The following is a 20,000-nucleotide window of genomic DNA, read 5'->3' as shown; positions in this document are numbered from 1 at the left end:
TTATGAAAGTCCAACATTCTTTGAAATAATGTGTCTTTGTATTCATGAGTTAAAATGAAAGCTTCTGCAATTACAGGTTTGTTTTAATGGATTCTGGAACCATCTAAACACATTCCAGTTCTGGGAAACTGTCCTTCCTGCCTTCCTCCTAAACAGTTTGAATGTGTGTACTTTTATTTTCAGGATTTTCCTTTTAATCCGCAACACTTCAACAGCACAGTAGTCGTTGAAAAACCCAACGACAACCTCAATCATTTCAAAGGTTACATGTGAGTATTAAATCAAATCAAATCAAATCAAATTTTATTTGTCACATACACATGGTTAGCAGATGTTAATGCGAGTGTAGCGAAATGCTTGTGCTTCTAGTTCCGACAATGCAGTAATAACAAGTAATCTAACTAACAATTCCAAAACTACTGTCTTGTACACAGTGTAAGGGGATAAAGAATATGTACATAAGGATATATGAATGAGTGATGGTACAGAGCAGCATAGGCAAGATACAGTAGATGGTATCGGGTACAGTATGTACAAATGAGATGAGTATGTAAACAAAGTGGCATAGTATAGTATAAAGTGGCTAGTGATACATGTATTACATAAGGATACCGTCGATGATATAGAGTACAGTATATACGTATGCATATGAGATGAATAATGTAGGGTAAGTAACATTTATATAAGGTAGCATTGTTTAAAGTGGCTAGTGATATATTTACATCATTTCCCATCAATTCCCATTATTAAAGTGGCTGGAGTTGAGTCAGTGTCAGTGTGTTGGCAGCAGCCACTCAGTGTTAGTGGTGGCTGTTTAACAGTCTGATGGCCTTGAGATAGAAGCTGTTTTTCAGTCTCTCGGTCCCAGCTTTGATGCACCTGTACTGACCTCGCCTTCTGGATGATAGCGGGGTGAACAGGCAGTGGCTCGGGTGGTTGATGTCCTTGATGATCTTTATGGCCTTCCTGTGACATCGGGTGGTGTAGGTGTCCTGGAGGGCAGGTAGTTTGCCCCCGGTGATGCGTTGTGCAGACCTCACTACCCTCTGGAGAGCCTTACGGTTGAGGGCGGTGCAGTTGCCATACCAGGCGGTGATACAGCCCGCCAGGATGCTCTCGATTGTGCATCTGTAGAAGTTTGTGAGTGCTTTTGGTGACAAGCCGAATTTCTTCAGCCTCCTGAGGTTGAAGAGGCGCTGCTGCGCCTTCTTCACGATGCTGTCTGTGTGAGTGGACCAATTCAGTTTGTCTGTGATGTGTATGCCGAGGAACTTAAAACTTGCTACCCTCTCCACTACTGTTCCATCGATGTGGATAGGGGGGTGTTCCCTCTGCTGTTTCCTGAAGTCCACAATCATCTCCTTAGTTTTGTTGACGTTGAGTGTGAGGTTGTTTTCCTGACACCACACTCCGAGGGCCCTCACCTCCTCCCTGTAGGCCGTCTCATCGTTGTTGGTAATCAAGCCTACCACTGTTGTGTCGTCCGCAAACTTGATGATTGAGTTGGAGGCGTGCGTGGCCACGCAGTCGTGGGTGAACAGGGAGTACAGGAGAGGGCTCAGAACGCAACCTTGTGGGGCCCCAGTGTTGAGGATCAGCGGGGAGGAGATGTTGTTGCCTACCCTCACCACCTGGGGGCGGCCCGTCAGGAAGTCCAGTACCCAGTTGCACAGGGCGGGGTCGAGACCCAGGGTCTCGAGCTTGATGACGAGCTTGGAGGGTACTATGGTGTTGAATGCCGAGCTGTAGTCGATGAACAGCATTCTCACATAGGTATTCCTCTTGTCCAGATGGGTTAGGGCAGTGTGCAGTGTGGTTGAGATTGCATCGTCTGTGGACCTATTAGGGCGGTAAGCAAATTGGAGTGGGTCTAGGGTGTCAGGTAGGGTGGAGGTGATATGGTCCTTGACTAGTCTCTCAAAGCACTTCATGATGACGGATGTGAGTGCTACGGGGCGGTAGTCATTTAGCTCAGTTACCTTAGCTTTCTTGGGAACAGGAACAATGGTGGCCCTCTTGAAGCATGTGGGAACAGCAGACTGGTATAGGGATTGATTGAATATGTCCGTAAACACACCGGCCAGCTGGTCTGCGCATGCTCTGAGGGCGCGGCTGGGGATGCCATCTGGGCCTGCAGCCTTGCGAGGGTTAACACGTTTAAATGTCTTACTCACCTCGGCTGCAGTGAAGGAGAGACCGCATGTTTTCGTTGCAGGCCGTGTCAGTGGCACTGTATTGTCCTCAAAGCGGGCAAAAAAGTTATTTAGTCTGCCTGGGAGCAAGACATCCTGGTCCGTGACTGGGCTGGGTTTCTTCCTGTAGTCCGTGATTGACTGTAGACCCTGCCACATGCCTCTTGTGTCTGAGCCGTTGAATTGAGATTCTACTTTGTCTCTGTACTGGCGCTTAGCTTGTTTGATAGCCTTGCGGAGGGAATAGCTGCACTGTTTGTATTCGGTCATGTTACCAGACACCTTGCCCTGATTAAAAGCAGTGGTTCGCGCTTTCAGTTTCACACGAATGCTGCCATCAATCCACGGTTTCTGGTTAGGGAATGTTTTAATCGTTGCTATGGGAACGACATCTTCAACGTACGTTCTAATGAACTCGCACACCGAATCAGCGTATTCGTCAATGTTGTTATCTGACGCAATACGAAACATCTCCCAGTCCACGTGATGGAAGCAGTCTTGGAGTGTGGAGTCAGCTTGGTCGGACCAGCGTTGGACAGACCTCAGCGTGGGAGCCTCTTGTTTTAGTTTCTGTCTGTAGGCAGGGATCAACAAAATGGAGTCGTGGTCAGCTTTTCCGAAAGGGGGGCGGGGCAGGGCCTTATATGCGTCGCGGAAGTTAGAGTAACAATGGTCCAGGGTCTTTCCTCCCCTGGTTGCGCAATCGATATGCTGATAAAATTTGGGGAGTCTTGTTTTCAGATTAGTCTTGTTAAAATCCCCAGCTACAATGAATGCAGCCTCCGGATAAATTGTTTCCAGTTTGCAGAGAGTTAAATAAAGTTCGTTCAGAGCCATCGATGTGTCTGCTTGGGGGGGGATATATACGGCTGTGATTATAATCGAAGAGAATTCTCTTGGTAGATAATGCGGTCTACATTTGATTGTGAGGAATTCTAAATCAGGTGAACAGAAGCAACAAAAACAACAACAACCACAGCAACAACACTATTATACTGTATCCAAAGAGGCCAACCAAACCAGTCATGTCGTGTATGAATGAAGCCAAGCTAAATGGATCAATACGTTACTGTATTTCTCCTGATGCTCTAAATAAACCATTACTTTACTGTATTTCTCCTAATGCTCTAAATTAACCATTACTTTACTGTATTTCTCCTGATGCTCTAAATAAACCATTACTTTACTGTATTTCTCCTGATGCTCTAAATAAACCATTACTTTACTGTATTTCTCCTGATGCTCTAAATAAACCAATACTTTACTGTATTTCTCCTGATGCTCTAAATAAACCATTACTTTACTGTATTTCTCCTAATGCTCTAAATTAACCATTATTTTACTGTATTTCTCCTGATGCTCTAAATAAACCATTACTTTACTGTATTTCTCCTAATGCTCTAAATTAACCATTACTTTACTGTATTTCTCCTGATGCTCTAAATAAACCATTACTTTACTGTATTTCTCCTGATGCTCTAAATAAACCATTACTTTACTGTATTTCTCCTAATGCTCTAAATGAACCATTACTTTACTGTATTTCTCCTGATGCTCTAAATAAACCATTACTTTACTGTATTTCTCCTGATGCTCTAAATAAACCATTACTTTACTGTATTTCTCCTGATGCTCTAAATAAACCAATACTTTACTGTATTTCTCCTGATGCTCTAAATAAACCATTACTTTACTGTATTTCTCCTAATGCTCTAAATTAACCATTATTTTACTGTATTTCTCCTGATGCTCTAAATAAACCATTACTTTACTGTATTTCTCCTGATGCTCTAAATAAACCATTACTTTACTGTATTTCTCCTAATGCTCTAAATTAACCATTACTTTACTGTATTTCTCCTGATGCTCTAAATAAACCATTACTTTACTGTATTTCTCCTGATGCTCTAAATAAACCATTACTTTACTGTGTTTCTCCTAATGCTCTAAATAAACCATTACTTTACTGTATTTCTCCTGATGCTCTAAATAAACCAATACTTTACGGCTCTAGCAGCTTCTCACCGACGTTCTTAGAGCCCCGTAGCTTTTATAGCAGCTGCTATGTCCACTCTCCAGTCCAGTTTAGCCATAAAGGGAGAGAATTAATGAATAGGCAGCGTCTGAAATTGCATCCTATTCCCTATGTAGTGCACTACTTTCGACTAGGGCCGTAGGGCATGGCACCCTATTCCCCATGTAGTGCACTACTTTCGACTAGGGCCATAGGGCATGGCACCCTATTCCCTATGTAGTGCACTACATTTGGACGCACTACTTTTGGGTGCCATTTTGGACACGTGCATGGAGAATATATAGGGGGTAATGAATACCTAATGAGACATGAGTGTAAAAGAATGTCTCTCTGCAGAGAGACGGCTGATAACAGGAAGTAGGGCTTTGGGATTGACAGTCTGCTGCTGAGGGGGTGTACCATCAGAAACACAGACCACGCAGCTGGGTTCGTGGTGTACGCAGGTGAATATGACCTCTGACCTCTGACCTCTGAGCTCTACTGTTACATCTTTACGTTCCTGGTTACGTTATTACATTTACGAAGTTTGTTAATTACAGCATTTGGAACATTTGAGTCTTTAAATTGAAACACCAGAAAAGACGACGAGCCTCGTTTGAGTAAACACTTACCTGCTTGCGACCACGTAGCGGTTTACTAGCGGCTCGCCGCTGGCCAAGTTGGCGCCGCTACAGCGTTTCGCTCATCTCTTGTTTCAGGCCGTGAGACCAAGTCCATGCTAAATAACTACAGACCCAGATACAAACGCAGCAAACTGGAACGCAAGATGAACATGCAAGTGCTCTTCTGTGTCATTGTGCTCTTCTGCATGTGCCTTATAGGAGCGCTTGGTAAGTTGAACCTGCAGTTTACCCCAATTCCAATACCATACAATCATGGTAACACAATATTTGAAGGATACACACCTACGTAAAGACCTGATGATAATATATTTGTAAACCATACCAAGCCGTATAGGAGAACTAGGTAAAGTTAACCTACCCTATATTAATTACCATACAATTACTACCTCATATTGTACTAATATACCTTCCCTATCAACATATAGGTCTACGTACTGATATAGCCAAGACAACGGCATCTTCTAGCAATGTACTGTATAAAGAAGTTAAGTCCCAAATGACACCTTATTCCCTACATAGTGCACTACTTTTGACCAGAGCCCCATAGGCCCTGGCAAAAAAAATTGTGGACTAAGTAGGGAATAGGGTGCCATTTGCGACACACTTCAGCTCGCAGGGTTAATAACTAGTTAACTAGACACCGGGCCTGATAGGACAGCTCAAAAAGCTTCTGCTCTTTTCTGTCCATATTAAACACATGGATGGGTGGAAGAGGCAGGGCCAAGAGCAAGGAAGGAGGGCGTGGGCAAAACAACACATTCACTAGCCAAGGTTAATGTTCTCTTCCAGTGACCTTTATAGGAAGACATTGACCAGTGATCAGGATCAGGTCGTAAGGTTAACTTTCTAATCCATTGAACTTTATACACTCATAAAGGCTTTCCACACCGACGAACACTTTTTGGTTCCTGTTAGAACTCATTTGGTGTCCATGTAGAACTTCTTTGCATAAAAGGTTTTACATGGAACTCAAAAGGGTTCTAACCTGGAACCAAAAGGGTTCTACTTGGAACCAAAAAGGTTCTTGGCAAGAGTTTTCCTATGGCTCAAGATTGCATTATTTTTTCTAAGAGTCTAGGAAGTAATGTAAACATTGATCAGGTCCAGCAAGATTAATGTTGTAATCCATGGATTTATAGGAAGACATTTAAACATCAGTCATCATCCATCAGTATATAGAGTGAAGAAGAAGAGGGGAAAGGAGGGAGGAAAAAGGGACAGAAACAACCCCTGTTCTGAGGTAGAGGAGTGTGATTAATCCACCTGTCCTTACTGTCCTTTTTCTTTCATACCCTCCTCTCCTCTCCTCCTGTTCTTACCCTCCTCTCCTCTCATCCTGTTCTTACCCTCCTCTCCTCTCATCCTGTTGTTACCCTCCTCTCCTCTCATCCTGTTCTTACCCTCCTCTCCTCTCATCCTGTTCTTATCCTCCTCTCCTCTCATCTTGTTGTTACCCTCCTCTCCTCTCCTCCTGTTGTTACCCTCCTCTCCTCTCCTCCTGTTCTCACCCTCCTCTCCTCTCCTCCTGTTCTTACTCTCTTCTCATCCTGTTGTTACCCTCCTCTCCTCTCATCCTGTTCTTACCCTCCTCTCCACTCCTCCTGTTCTTACCCTCCTCTCCTCTCCTCCTGTTCTTACCCTCCTCTCCGCTCATCCTGTTCTTACCCTCCTCTCCTCTCCTCCTGTTCTTACCCTCCTCTCCTCTCCTCCTGTTCTTACCCTCCTCTCCTCTCACCCTGTTCTTACCCTCCTCTCCTCTCATCCTGTTCTTACCCTCCTCTCCTCTCATCCTGTTCTTACCCTCCTCTCCTCCTGTTCTTACCCTCCTCTCCTCTCATCCTGTTCTTACCCTCATCTCCACTCATCCTGTTCTCACCCTCCTCTCCTCTCCTCCTGTTCTTACCCTCATCTCCTCTCATCCTGTTCTTACCCTCCTCTCCTCTCCTCCTGTTCTTACCCTCCTCTCCTCTCCTCCTGTTCTTACCCTCCTCTCCTCCTGTTCTTACCCTCATCTCCTCTCATCCTGTTCTTACCCTCCTCTCCTCTCCTCCTGTTCTTACCCTCCTCTCCTCTCCTCCTGTTCTTACCCTCCTCTCCTCTCCTCCTGTTCTTACCCTCCTCTCCTCTCCTCCTGTTCTTACCCTCATCTCCTCTCATCCTGTTCTTACACTCCTCTCCTCTCCTCCTGTTCTTACCCTCCTCTCCTCTCCTCCTGTTCTTACCCTCCTCTCCTCTCCTCCTGTTCTTACCCTCCTCTCCGCTCATCCTGTTCTTATCCTCCTCTCCTCTCATCCTGTTCTTACCCTCCTCTCCTCTCATCCTGTTCTTACCCTCCTCTCCTCTCATCCTGTTCTTACCCTCCTCTCCTCTCATCCTGCTCTTACCCTCCTCTCCTCTCATCCTGTTCTTACCCTCCTCTCCTCCTGTTCTTACCCTCCTCTCCTCTCCTCCTGTTCTTATCATCCTCTCCTCTCCTCCTGTTCTTATCCTCCTCTCCTTTCATCCTGTTCTTACCCTCCTCTCCTCTCATCCTGTTCTTACCCTCCTCTCTACTCATCCTGTTCTTACCCTCTTCTCATCCTTGTCTTACCCTCCTCTTGTCCTTTCTCTCCTCCTTTTGCTCCATTCCTTGTCCTTCCTCTTCTACTTCATTTCACTCCATTCTCTCACCTCTTCACCCCCTTCTCCCTCCCTCCTTTTCCCCTCTCACCTCCTTTCACTCCATTCTCTCACCCCTTCATCCCCTTCTCCCTCCCTCCTTTTCCCCTCTCCTTCCCCAAACAGGTCATTACATCTGACTGGAGTCATTTCCCAGCATGCCTCTCTTCCTGATACCAGACAGCCATGGTCATCTGGACCCGCCCCCTCTGTCTAGCTTCTACATGTTCTTGACTATGATCATACTACTGCAGGTAGCGAGAGTGTGTGTGTGTATGTGTGTGTGTTGGGAGAAACATCATGATCGGTGAACAGCCATAAAGCATTTGTGTGTCTGTGAGTTTGAGTGTGTACCAGTATGACATCTTCCTTCCTTCCTTCCTTCCTTCCTTCCTTCCTTCCTTCCTTCCTTCCTTCCTTCCTTCCTTCCTTCCTTCCTTGCTTCCTTGCTTCCTTCCGTCCGTCCTTCCTTCCTTCCCTCCCTCCTTCCTTTCTTTCTTCTTTCCTTCCTTCCTTCCTTCCTTCCTTCCTTCCTTCCTTCCTTCCTTCCTTCCTTCCTTCCTTCCTTCCCTCCCTCCCTCCCTACCCCCTTACCTTCTTCCTCTCTCCCTCCTCTTTTCCTCCCTTCCTCATCTCTTCCTTCTCTTCCTCCCTCCTCTCTTCCTTCTCCTTCAGATCCTGATTCCCATCTCCTTGTACGTATCCATTGAAATTGTGAAGACGGGTCAGGTGTTCTTCATCACTAACGACATAGACCTGTATGATGAAGAGACAGACAGCAGAGTCCAGTGTAGAACTCTCAACATCACTGAGGACCTGGGACAGATTCACTACGTCTTCTCGGACAAGACTGGTACCCTCACAGAGAACAATGGGAACTGTAAAGAAACAATGGGAACTGTAAAGAAACAATGGGAACTGTTAAGAAACAATGGGAACTGTTAAGAAACAATGGGAACTGTAAAGAAACAATGGGAACTGTAAAGAAACAATGGGAACTGTAAAGAAACAATGGGAACTGTAAAGAAACAATGGGAACTGTAAAGAAACAATGGGAACTGTAAAGAAACAATGGGAACTGTTAAGAAAAATGGGAACTGTAAAGAAACAATGGGAACTGTTAAGAAACAATGGGAACTGTAAAGAAACAATGGGAACTGTTAAGAAACAATGTGAACTGTAAAGAAATAATGGGAACTGTAAAGAAACAATGGGAACTGTAAAGAAACAATGGAAACTGTAAAGAAACAATGGGAACTGTAAAGAAACAATGGGAACTGTTAAGAAACAATGGAAACTGTAAAGAAACAATGGGAACTGTTAAGAAACAATGGAAACTGTAAAGAAACAATGGGAACTGTTAAGAAACAATGGAAACTGTTAAGAAACAATGGGAACTGTTAAGAAAAAATGGAAACTGTTAAGAAATAATGGGAACTGTAAAGAAACAATGGGAACTGTAAAGAAACAATGGGAACTGTAAAGAAACAATGGGAACTGTAAAGAAACAATGGGAACTGTTAAAAAACAATGGGAACTGTAAAGAAACAATGGGAACCGTAAAGAAACAATGGGAACTGTAAATAAACAGTGGGTACTGTGAAGAAACAATGGGAACTGTAAAGAAACAATGGGAACTGTAAAGAAACAATGGGAACTGTAAAGAAACAATGGGAACTGTAAAGAAACAATGGGAACTGTTAAAAAACAATGGGAACTGTAAAGAAACAATGGGAACTGTAAAGAAACAATGGGAACTGTAAATAAACAATGGGTACTGTTAAGAAACAATGGGAACTGTAAAGAAACAATGGAAACTGTAAAGAAACAATGGGAACTGTAAAGAAACAATGGGAACGGTTAAGAAACAATGGGAACTGTAAAGAAACAATGGGAACTGTTAAGAAACAATGGGAACTGTAAAGAAACAATGGGAACTGTAAAGAAACAATGGGAACTGTAAAGAAACAATGGGAACTGTAAAGAAACAATGGGAACTGTAAAGAAACAATGGGAACTGTTAAGAAACAATGGGAACTGTTAAGAAACAATGGGAATTGTTAAGAAACAATGGGAACTGTAAAGAAACAATGGGAACTGTAAAGAAACAATGGGAACTGTTAAGAAACAATGGGAACTGTTAAGAAACAATGGGAACTGTAAAGAAACAATGGGAACTGTTAAGAAACAATGGGAACTGTAAAGAAACAATGGGAACTGTTAAGAAACAATGGAAACTGTAAAGAAACAATGGGAACTGTAAAGAAACAATGGGAACTGTAAAGAAACAATGGGAACTGTAAAGAAACAATGGGAACTGTTAAGAAACAATGGGAACTGTAAAGAAACAATGGGAACTGTTAAGAAACAATGGAAACTGTTAAGAAATAATGGGAACTGTAAAGAAACAATGGGAACTGTAAAGAAACAATGGGAACTGTAAAGAAACAATGGGAACTGTAAAGAAACAATGGGAACTGTTAAAAAACAATGGGAACTGTAAAGAAACAAGGGGAACTGTAAAGAAACAATGGGAACTGTAAATAAACAATGGGTACTGTTAAGAAACAATGGGAACTGTAAATAAACAATGGGAACTGTAAAGAAACAATGGGAACTGTAAAGAAACAATGGGAACTGTAAAGAAACAATGGGAACTGTTAAAAAACAATGGGAACTGTAAAGAAACAATGGGAACTGTAAAGAAACAATGGGAACTGTAAATAAACAATGGGTACTGTTAAGAAACAATGGGAACTGTAAAGAAACAATGGAAACTGTAAAGAAACAATGGGAACTGTAAAGAAACAACGGGAACTGTAAAGAAACAATGGGAACGGTTAAGAAACAATGTGAACTGTAAAGAAACAATGGAAACTGTAAAGAAACAATGGGAACTGTAAAGAAACAACGGGAACTGTAAAGAAACAATGGGAACGGTTAAGAAACAATGGGAACTGTAAAGAAACAATGGGAACTGTTAAGAAACAATGGGAACTGTAAAGAAACAATGGGAACTGTTAAGAAACAATGGGAACTGTAAAGAAACAATGGGAACTGTAAAGAAACAATGGGAACTGTAAAGAAACAATGGGAACTGTAAAGAAACAATGGGAACTGTAAAGAAACAATGGGAACTGTAAAGAAACAATGGGAACTGTAAAGAAACAATGGGAACTGTTAAGAAACAATGGGAACTGTAAAGAAACAATGGGAACTGTAAAGAAACAATGGGAACTGTAAAGAAACAATGGGAACTGTAAAGAAACAATGGGAACTGTTAAGAAACAATGGAAACTGTTAAGAAACAATGGAAACTGTAAAGAAACAATGGGAACTGTAAAGAAACAATGGGAACTGTAAAGAAACAATGGGAACTGTAAAGAAACAATGGGAACTGTAAAGAAACAATGGGAACTGTAAAGAAACAATGGGAACTGAAAATAAACAATGGGAACTGTAAAGAAACAATGGGAACTGTAAAGAAACAATGGGAACTGTAAAGAAACAATGGGAACTGTAAAGAAACAATGGGAACTGTTAAGAAATAATGGGAACTGTAAAGAAACAATGGAAACTGTAAAGAAACAATGGGAACTGTAAAGAAACAATGGGAACTGTAAAGAAACAATGGGAACTGTAAAGAAACAATGGGAACTGAAAATAAACAATGGGAACTGTAAAGAAACAGTGGGAACTGTAAAGAAACAATGGGAACTGTAAAGAAACAATGGAAACTGTAAAGAAACAATGGGAACTGTAAAGAAACAATGGGAACTGTAAAGAAACAGTGGGAACTGTTAAGAAACAATGGGAACTGTAAAGAAACAATGGGAACTGTAAAGAAACAGTGGGAACTGTTAAGAAACAATGGGAACTGTAAAGAAACAATGGAAACTGTAAAGAAACAATGGGAACTGTAAAGAAACAATGGGAACTGTAAAGAAACAATGGGAACTGTAAAGAAACAATGGGAACTGTAAAGAAACAATGGGAACTGTAAAGAAACAATGGGAACTGTAAAGAAACAATGGGAACTGTAAAGAAACAATGGGAACTGAAACCAGTTGAACATGCCCTGCTGTTCAAAAAGCATCCGAGGACGTTTGTACCCAAAAGACATTAGTTGATTGTGGCCGTCAAGGTCGCTCGATGTAATTTGAGCTCTTCCACTAGTTGTCTACTTAGTTGTTTTTTGGGTATTTTAATAGGACTTGCTTCAGCATTGATGTTTGTTGGTGGTCCAGTCTTTGATGGTATAAACCAATTAAGGAGTGTGCCTTTACGTATCCTCATCACAAGATCCACAAACCCCCGCTGGCTTATCAACTTTAACCCTGGTTTCAACCATCTGGACCACAGTTTAGCAGGTACTGCTATGGGAATCAACCTCTCTCTTGTTATCAACCCAATGTTTCCTCATATCTCTCAGAACATTCAAATGTTTTTAAAGACTAAACAGAATATTGTGGGGCTCTGGCCTTGAGCCACGCCCCTGAAATGCTGATGCAGTTTTAATTAGGGTTTCTAGCACCAGTAATGATGAAAAATGGCCCTTTCTAGTTTCATCTGGTTCTGTAGTCTACAGACTGTAATCTGCTCCAGGATCGGTTTATGCTGTCTAGCCAACTCCTATGATCATTAAACATCAACAGGAGTTGGCTACACAGCACAAACAGATACGGGCCCAGTTTATACTAACTGAGTGAGTACAGTGAATATGTTTTGGCTCTCCTCTCCAGACGTCCGTCTGCCTGTCCCTGGGGAGGCTGATGACACAGAGGAAAGAGGTTCCCTTCCACCAGAGACCACTCCCTTTGAGGACAGGATGGACCCTGGAAGACAACCATGACCATGACCCAGAAGTAATACAATGTTGCCATGGTGCCCAGCGACCTCACAGGAACAAGGAAGGAAGTGCCCAGGGGGAAGTAGCATTCAGCAGTCCACTGGTGAGAGTATAGCTTTATGATAACAACAACAATAGAAACAATGTATTTGTTAGGCTGAGTACCCAATGTATCCATACCGCTCAAAGCAAGAACGTTTTGGATGGTGAAATACTTCAAGTAACTCAACCTAAAACACAGCATATAATGTTTTTATGACTCTGTGGTCAGAGGGTGTGTCCCTTTGCCGTATCTGTAGTTGCACATGTGGTCATGCTGAGCAACATGACGCCATGGGCTACTGATATCACATCAACATCAACAAACATCAACATCAACATTATATCACATCAACATTATATCACAACAACATCACATCAACATCACATCAACATTATATCACATCAACATTATATCACATCAACATTATATCACATCAACATTATATCACATCAACATTATATCACATCAACATCACATCAACATCACATCAACATCACATCAACATTATATCACATCAACATTATATCACATCAACATTATATCACATCAACATTATATCACATCAACATTATATCACATCAACATCATATCAACATCACATTACATCACATCCACAGTAGGTTGCAGTAGTAGATTGCAGTAGTAGATTGCAGTAGTAGGTTGCAGTAGTAGATTGCAGTAGTAGATTGCAGTAGTAGATTGCAGTAGTAGATTGCAGTAGTAGATGGCAGTAGTAGGTTGCAGTATTAGGTAGCATCAAACATATTTCCACTTTGACATTGTGGGGGTAGTAACAAAAAAAGTGACCCCCCCCAAAAAAAATACTCAATTGAATCAATTTTAAATTCAGGCTGTAACTCAACAACATTTGTAAAGAACTTACTGAAGGCGATGTACTCCACAGCTCATACTGCGTTAATACTTTAATAACCAACACCGTCCCATAGAGGTACAGTAGGACAGTATGGTGTTTCATTCTGTCCCCCTGTCCTGTCTGTGTACAGGAAACAGAGGTGGTGCCAGACAGAAAGCTACTTCAGCGTGTTCTGAGAGGTGGTGGTGACGGGGCAGAGAGACACGCCCACTCCCGGGAAATAGATCTCTACCTGGACTTCTTCTTGGCTCTCGCTGTCTGCAACACGGTGGTGGTTTCCACGGCAACGCAGGCTCAGGCTCAAAGACGGAGAGTGAGTCGTGCTCTGTTCCAAGTGTTCCGTTCCTCTCCTCCGTTCTCTTCTCTTCACTGTGACCCTGACTTGGTGTAGGAGAGAGGAAGATGGGATGCGGAGGAGAGAAGGAGGAGAAGAGACGAGGAAGAGTGGAGGAAGATGGGGAGGAAAGGAGGGAGAGAGGGAGATGGGATGAGGAGGAGGGAAGGAGGAGAAGCGAGGAAGAGGAGTGCAGGAAGAGGGGGAGGAAAGGAGGGAGAGAGGGAGATGGGATGAGGAGGAGGGAAGGAGGAGAAGCGAGGAGGAGGAGTGGAGGAAGAGGGGGAAGAAAGGAGGGAGAGAGGGAGATGGGATACGGAGGAGGGAAGAAGGAGAAGCGAGGAGGAGGAGTGGAGGAAGAGGGGGAGGAAAGGAGGGAGAGAGGGAGATGGTTTTGTGACCTCAACTTCTAAGACTGCAGGTTATATAACAATATTTGATCTTGATCATAATATTAAACCTTCCTAAATTAAAGGCGGCCTTCGTGATAGATCCTGATGGTTGAAAATGTGCCATTTTATCAGAACAGAATTTCTAAGAAGTACATTTTACTTATAGGATATATGTAGGGTAGAATTCTGCCCTACAGTCCAGATATCTGGCAGTAAGGCTATAGCACTGCCCTGCAGCAGTCCAGATATCTGGCAGTAAGGCTATAGTACTGCCCTGCAGTCCAGATATCTGGCAGTAAGGCTATAGTACTGCCCTGCAGTCCAGATATCTGGCAGTAAGGCTATAGTACTGCCCTGCAGTCCAGATATCTGGCAGTAAGGCTATAGTACTGCCCTGCAGTCCAGATATCTGGCAGTAAGGCTATAGTACTGCCCTGCAGTCCAGATATCTGGCAGTAAGGCTATAGTACTGCCCTGCAGTCCAGATATCTGGCAGTAAGGCTATAGTACTGCCCTGCAGTCCAGATATCTGGCAGTAAGGCTATAGTACTGCCCTGCAGTCCAGATATCTGGCAGTAAGGCTATAGCACTGCCCTGCAGTCCAAATATCTGGCAGTAAGGCTATAGTACTGCCCTGCAGTCCAGATATCTGGCAGGAAGGCTATATTACTGCCCTGCAGTCCAGATTTCTGGCAGTAAGGCTATAGCACTGCCCTGCAGTCCAGATATCTGGCATTAAGGCTATAGTACTGCCCTGCAGTCCAGATATCTGGCAGTAAGGCTATAGCACTGCCCTGCAGTCCAGATACCTGGCAGTAAGGCTATATTACTGCCCTGCAGTCCAGATGTCTGGTAGTAGGAACAGTGATGTACACAGTGAAGAGAAATCCAATTTATGTATTTCAGCAGAGCCATCAATTAAATTGGTCTGCCTCTTTATCTATCTACTTCTCAGATTTATCTTGAATTATATACTTGCTCTGTCCTCACTGGAAACGTTGTTGGCCAAAACGTTCTCCTTCTCTCCCATCAGTGGTCAGTGTTAATTTACCTAATTGCTCTTTGAGGCTCCAGACAAAATGTCTAGGTCCCTTTTTACTAAATTAACCACACAGACACACACACACACACACACACACACACACACACACACACACACACACACACACACACACACACACACACACACACACACACACACACACACACAACTAGGCATGGCACGGCATGGGGAGATACGCCCTCGTTAATTTGATTACCCAGAGTTCCTGATTGGGTCGGGGAAGTACGAGAGAGGCCGGCGGGATGTCCCAAGAACTCAGGATGGGAAGGTCAAAACAGTAATTCCTATTGGTTAAGTGGGCGTGCCCCTTGTGGTGCAATGACAGGCAGACCGGAGTTGCTGATTGGATGATCAGAACACAGTTTCCTCATGGTCTCATCAGACCAGTGGTAGAAAAACTACTAAATTGTCATATTTGAGTAAAAGTAAAGATACCTTAGTAGAAAATGACTCAAGTAAAAGTGAAAGTCACCCAGTAAAATAATACTTGAGTAAATGTCTGTAGAAATGTAGTTAGTTGCTGAAATATACTTAAGTGTCAAAAGTGAAAGAAATCAAAATCAAATCAAATTTTATTTGTCACATACAGATGGTTAGCAGATGTTAATGGTCACATACACATGTTTAGCAGATGTTAATGCGAGTGTAGAGAAATGCTCGTGCTTCTAGTTCCGACAATGCAGTAATAACCAACGAGTAATCTAACCTAACAATTTCACAACTACTACATTATACACACAAGTGTAAAGGGATGAAGAATATGTACATAAAGATATATGAATGAGTGATGGTACAGAACGGCATAGGCAAGATGCAGTAGATGGTGTTGAGTACAGTGTATACATATGAGATGAGTATGTAAACAAAGTGGCATAGTTTAAAGTGGCTAGTGATACATGTATTACATAAAGATGGCAAGATGCAGTAGATGGTATAGGGTACAGTATATACATATGAGATGAGTAATATAGGGTATGTAAACATTATATTAAGTAGCATTGTTTAAAGTGGCTAGTGATACATTTTTTACATCAATTTCCATTATTAAAGTGGCTGGAGTTGAGTCAGTGTGTTGGCAGCAGCCACTCAATGTTAGTGGTGGCTGTTTAACAGTCTGATAGCCTTGAGATAGAAGTTGTTTTTCAGTCTCTCGGTCCCTGCTTTGATGCACCTGTACTGACCTCGCCTTCTGGATGATAGCGGGGTGAACAGGCAGTGGCTCGGGTGGTTGTTGTCCTTGATGATCTTTATGGCCTGTGACATCGGGTGGTGTAGGTGTCCTGGAGGGCAGGTAGTTTGCCCCCGGTGATGCGTTGTGCAGACCTTACCACCCTCTGGAGAGCCTTACGGTTGAGGGCGGAGCAGTTGCCGTACCAAGCGGTGATACAGCCCTGCAGGATGCTCTCGATTGCGCATCTGTAAAAGTTTGTGAGTGCTTTTGGTGACAAGCTGAATTTCTTCAGCCTCATGAGGTTGAAGAGGCGCTGCTGCGCCTTCTTCACAACGCTGTCTGTGTGGGTGGACCAATTCAGTTTGTCCTTGATGTGTACGCCGAGGAACTTAAAACTTACTGCCCTCTCCATTACTGCCCCGTCGATGTGGATAGGGGGGTGTTTCCTCTGCTGTTTCCTGAAGTCCACGATCATCTCCTTAGTTTTGTTGACGTTGAGTGCGAGGTTATTTTCCTGACACCACACTCCGAGGGCCCTCACCTCCTCCCTGTAGGCAGTCTCGTCGTTGTTGGTAATGGTGTCATCCGCAAACTTGATAATTGAGTTGGAGGCGTGCATGGCCATGCAGTCGTGGGGGAACAGGGAGTACAGGAGAGGGCTCAGAATGCACCCTTGTGGGGCCCCAGTGTTGAGGATCAGCGGGGATCAGTGGAACGAATAATTAACAATTCCTTATATTAAGCAAACCAGATGGCACAATTTTGAAAATGTTGTATTTATTTATGGATAGCCAGGGGTCACACTCCAATACTCAGACATAATTTACAAACAAAGTATTTGTCTCTGTCTCTGTTTCCCTCTGTCTCCCTCTCTCTCTCTCTGTGTCTCTGTGTTAGGAAATTATGATTAATATGACTGAACAAATAATTTTAAATGGAACTGTAAGTAAACTTATACTCTGTTATATTATGTTTAATAGGCAATATGAGTTCATAAGAAGAAATTGTGTGACAGGAGAAAGGAGTAATAAAATGTTAAAGAACACCATTCCAACTGGGCAGGAACAAATGGGTTGTGGACTGTGTAAACACATAAGGTCGTTAGCCTATGGTTGACCCAACCTGAAACTTAGCTCTGGGGTTTTTAGATTAGGCAGTGAGTGCATTCCTAGGGTTTCTGTTAATTACAACTGTCAGTTCAGTGGTGATCGATAATGTTGAGGGGTCAAAAGTTATCTGGGAGTGTGTTAGTAAGTTAGAATGAACTTTTCACCTTACTTTGTCCTGTCGAGAGGAGGGGGTTCGGTTAAGGCAGTGAAATGACGTCATGATCTGTATTTAAACTGATGCATGTGTTTGAGTGGGAGCGTGCTCCGAGAATAAATTCTATTACCTATTATTTAAAGACTGGTCTGCGTCTATTTTATGCAAACAAGAAATCTTACAAATCCTTCATAAAATAGATGAAGGGCTTTCAATTGATGAAAGCACATTGGCATAATTCAATTTTACTAACACTCTGCCACTCTCTGTCTCCCTCTGTCTCTGTCTCTGTCTCTACCCCAGCCAACATCCCCAGACCTGGGCTGGTAGTGGACATGGCTGATCAGCTATGCTACGAGGCAGAGTCCAGATGAGGCAGCCCTGGTGTACGCTGCCAAGGCGTACGGCTTCACCAGGTTACCTCACGGACAAGAGCTGACCTATCAGGTGCTGGACACCCTGACCTTTGACCCCATCAGGAAGAGGATGTCGGTGGTGTTGTGTCATCCAATCACCAGGGAGATAGTGATGTATACCAAAGGGGCGGACTATACAATGATGGAGCTTTTAGAGACTCCTTATGCAGGTAGGCTTATAAGTACTGTATGGTCTATATGATACTGTATGGTACTGTATGGTTCTGTATGGTTCTGTATGGTACTGTATGGTACTGTATGGTTCTGTATGGTTCTGTATGGTTCTATATGGTACTGTATGGTTCTATATGGTACTGTATGGTACTGTATGGTTCTGTATGGTTATGTATGGTACTGTATGGTACTGTATGGTTCTGTATGGTTCTGTATGGTTCAATATGGTACTGTATGGTTCTATATGATACTATATGGTACTGTATGGTTCTGTATGGTTCTGTATGGTACTGTATGGTTCTGTATGGTTCTGTATGGTACTGTATGGTACTGTATGGTTCTGTATGGTACTGTATGGTGCTGTATGGTACTGTATGGTTCTATATGGTACTGTATGGTTCTACATGGTACTGTATGGTTCTATATGGTACTGTATGGTACTGTATGGTTCTGTATGGTACTGTATGGTGCTGTATGGTACTGTATGGTTATATATGGTAATGTATGGTGCTGTATGGTACTGTATGGTTCTATATGGTTCTGTATGGTTCTATATGGTACTGTATGGTACTGTATGGTTCTGTATGGTTCTATATGGTACTGTATGGTTCTACATGGTACTGTATGGTTCTATATGGTACTGTATGGTTCTATATGGTACTGTATGGTACTGTATGGTACTGTATGGTGCTGTATGGTTCTATATGGTACTGTATGGTGCTGTATGGTGCAGTATGGTACTGTATGGTACTGTATGGTACTGTATGGTGCTGTATGGTACTGTTAAATAAGACAGGTGCATATAAATGTAACTATAATAGCATCATCATGTGACCTGATTGGTAAAAAATGCTGTTACCTGGTCAGGTCATGTGATCAGGATAAACTAATATCATTATAGAATTATACATCAAAATACAATATAATACAATATAATACATATGCCATTTAGCAGACACTTTTACCCAAAACGACTTGCGTGTGCATACATTTTATGCACGGGTGGCCGCAGCGGGAATTCAACCCACGACTCTTGGCGTTGCAAGAGCCATGTTCTATCAGCTGTGCCAAACAGGACCACATTATCACTTTACCACAGGTACAATGAGATATTACCTGGGTTACAGGACCACATTATCACTTTACCACAGGTACAATGAGATATTACCTGGGTTACAGCACCACATTACCACTTTACCACAGGTACAATGAGATATTACCTGGGTTACAGGACCACATTATCACTTTACCACAGGTACAATGAGATATTACCTGGGTTACAGGACCACATTATCACTTTACCACAGGTACAATGAGATATTACCTGGGTTACAGGACCACATTATCACTTTACCACAGGTACAATGAGATATTACCTGGGTTATACAGGACCACATTACCACTTTACCACAGGTACAATGAGATATTACCTGGGTTATACAGGACCACATTATCACTTTACCACAGGTACAATGAGATATTACCTGGGTTATACAGGACCACATTATCACTTTACCACAGGTACAATGAGATATTACCTGGGCTATAGGACCACATTATCACTTTACCACAGGTACAATGAGATATTACCTGGGTTACAGGACCACATTACCACTTTACCACAGGTACAATGAGATATTACCTGGGTTACAGGACCACATTATCACTTTACCACAGGTACAATGAGATATTACCTGGGTTACAGGACCACATTATCACTTTACCACAGGTACAATGAGATATTACCTGGGTTACAGGACCACATTACCACTTTACCACAGGTACAATGAGATATTACCTGGGTTACAGGACCACATTATCACTTTACCACAGGTACAATGAGATATTACCTGGGTTACAGGACCACATTATCACTTTACCACAGGTACAATGAGATATTACCTGGGTTACAG

The 20,000-nt window shown here is 42.8% G+C and overlaps 1 protein-coding gene across 1 annotated transcript in view; it reads left to right on the top strand.

Moving 5' to 3' along the window:
- The window catches only part of LOC139390491 (ATPase phospholipid transporting 10B), a 42,550-nt gene that overhangs the window by 6,913 nt on the left and 15,637 nt on the right, over positions 1-20,000 (top strand). The window contains 9 exon segments of the mRNA XM_071137622.1: positions 184-269; positions 4,564-4,670; positions 4,926-5,057; positions 7,635-7,762; positions 8,184-8,408; positions 12,251-12,460; positions 13,405-13,645; positions 17,801-17,861; positions 17,863-18,087. Coding sequence (XP_070993723.1) covers positions 184-269; positions 4,564-4,670; positions 4,926-5,057; positions 7,635-7,762; positions 8,184-8,408; positions 12,251-12,460; positions 13,405-13,645; positions 17,801-17,861; positions 17,863-18,087 — 1,415 coding nt within the window.

Source organism: Oncorhynchus clarkii, chromosome 31, assembly GCF_045791955.1.
Source record: "Oncorhynchus clarkii lewisi isolate Uvic-CL-2024 chromosome 31, UVic_Ocla_1.0, whole genome shotgun sequence".
NCBI classification, from domain to species: domain Eukaryota; kingdom Metazoa; phylum Chordata; class Actinopteri; order Salmoniformes; family Salmonidae; genus Oncorhynchus; species Oncorhynchus clarkii.
Note: the sequence above shows the minus strand (reverse complement) of the source record. Positions and strands in the feature narration are given on the sequence as shown.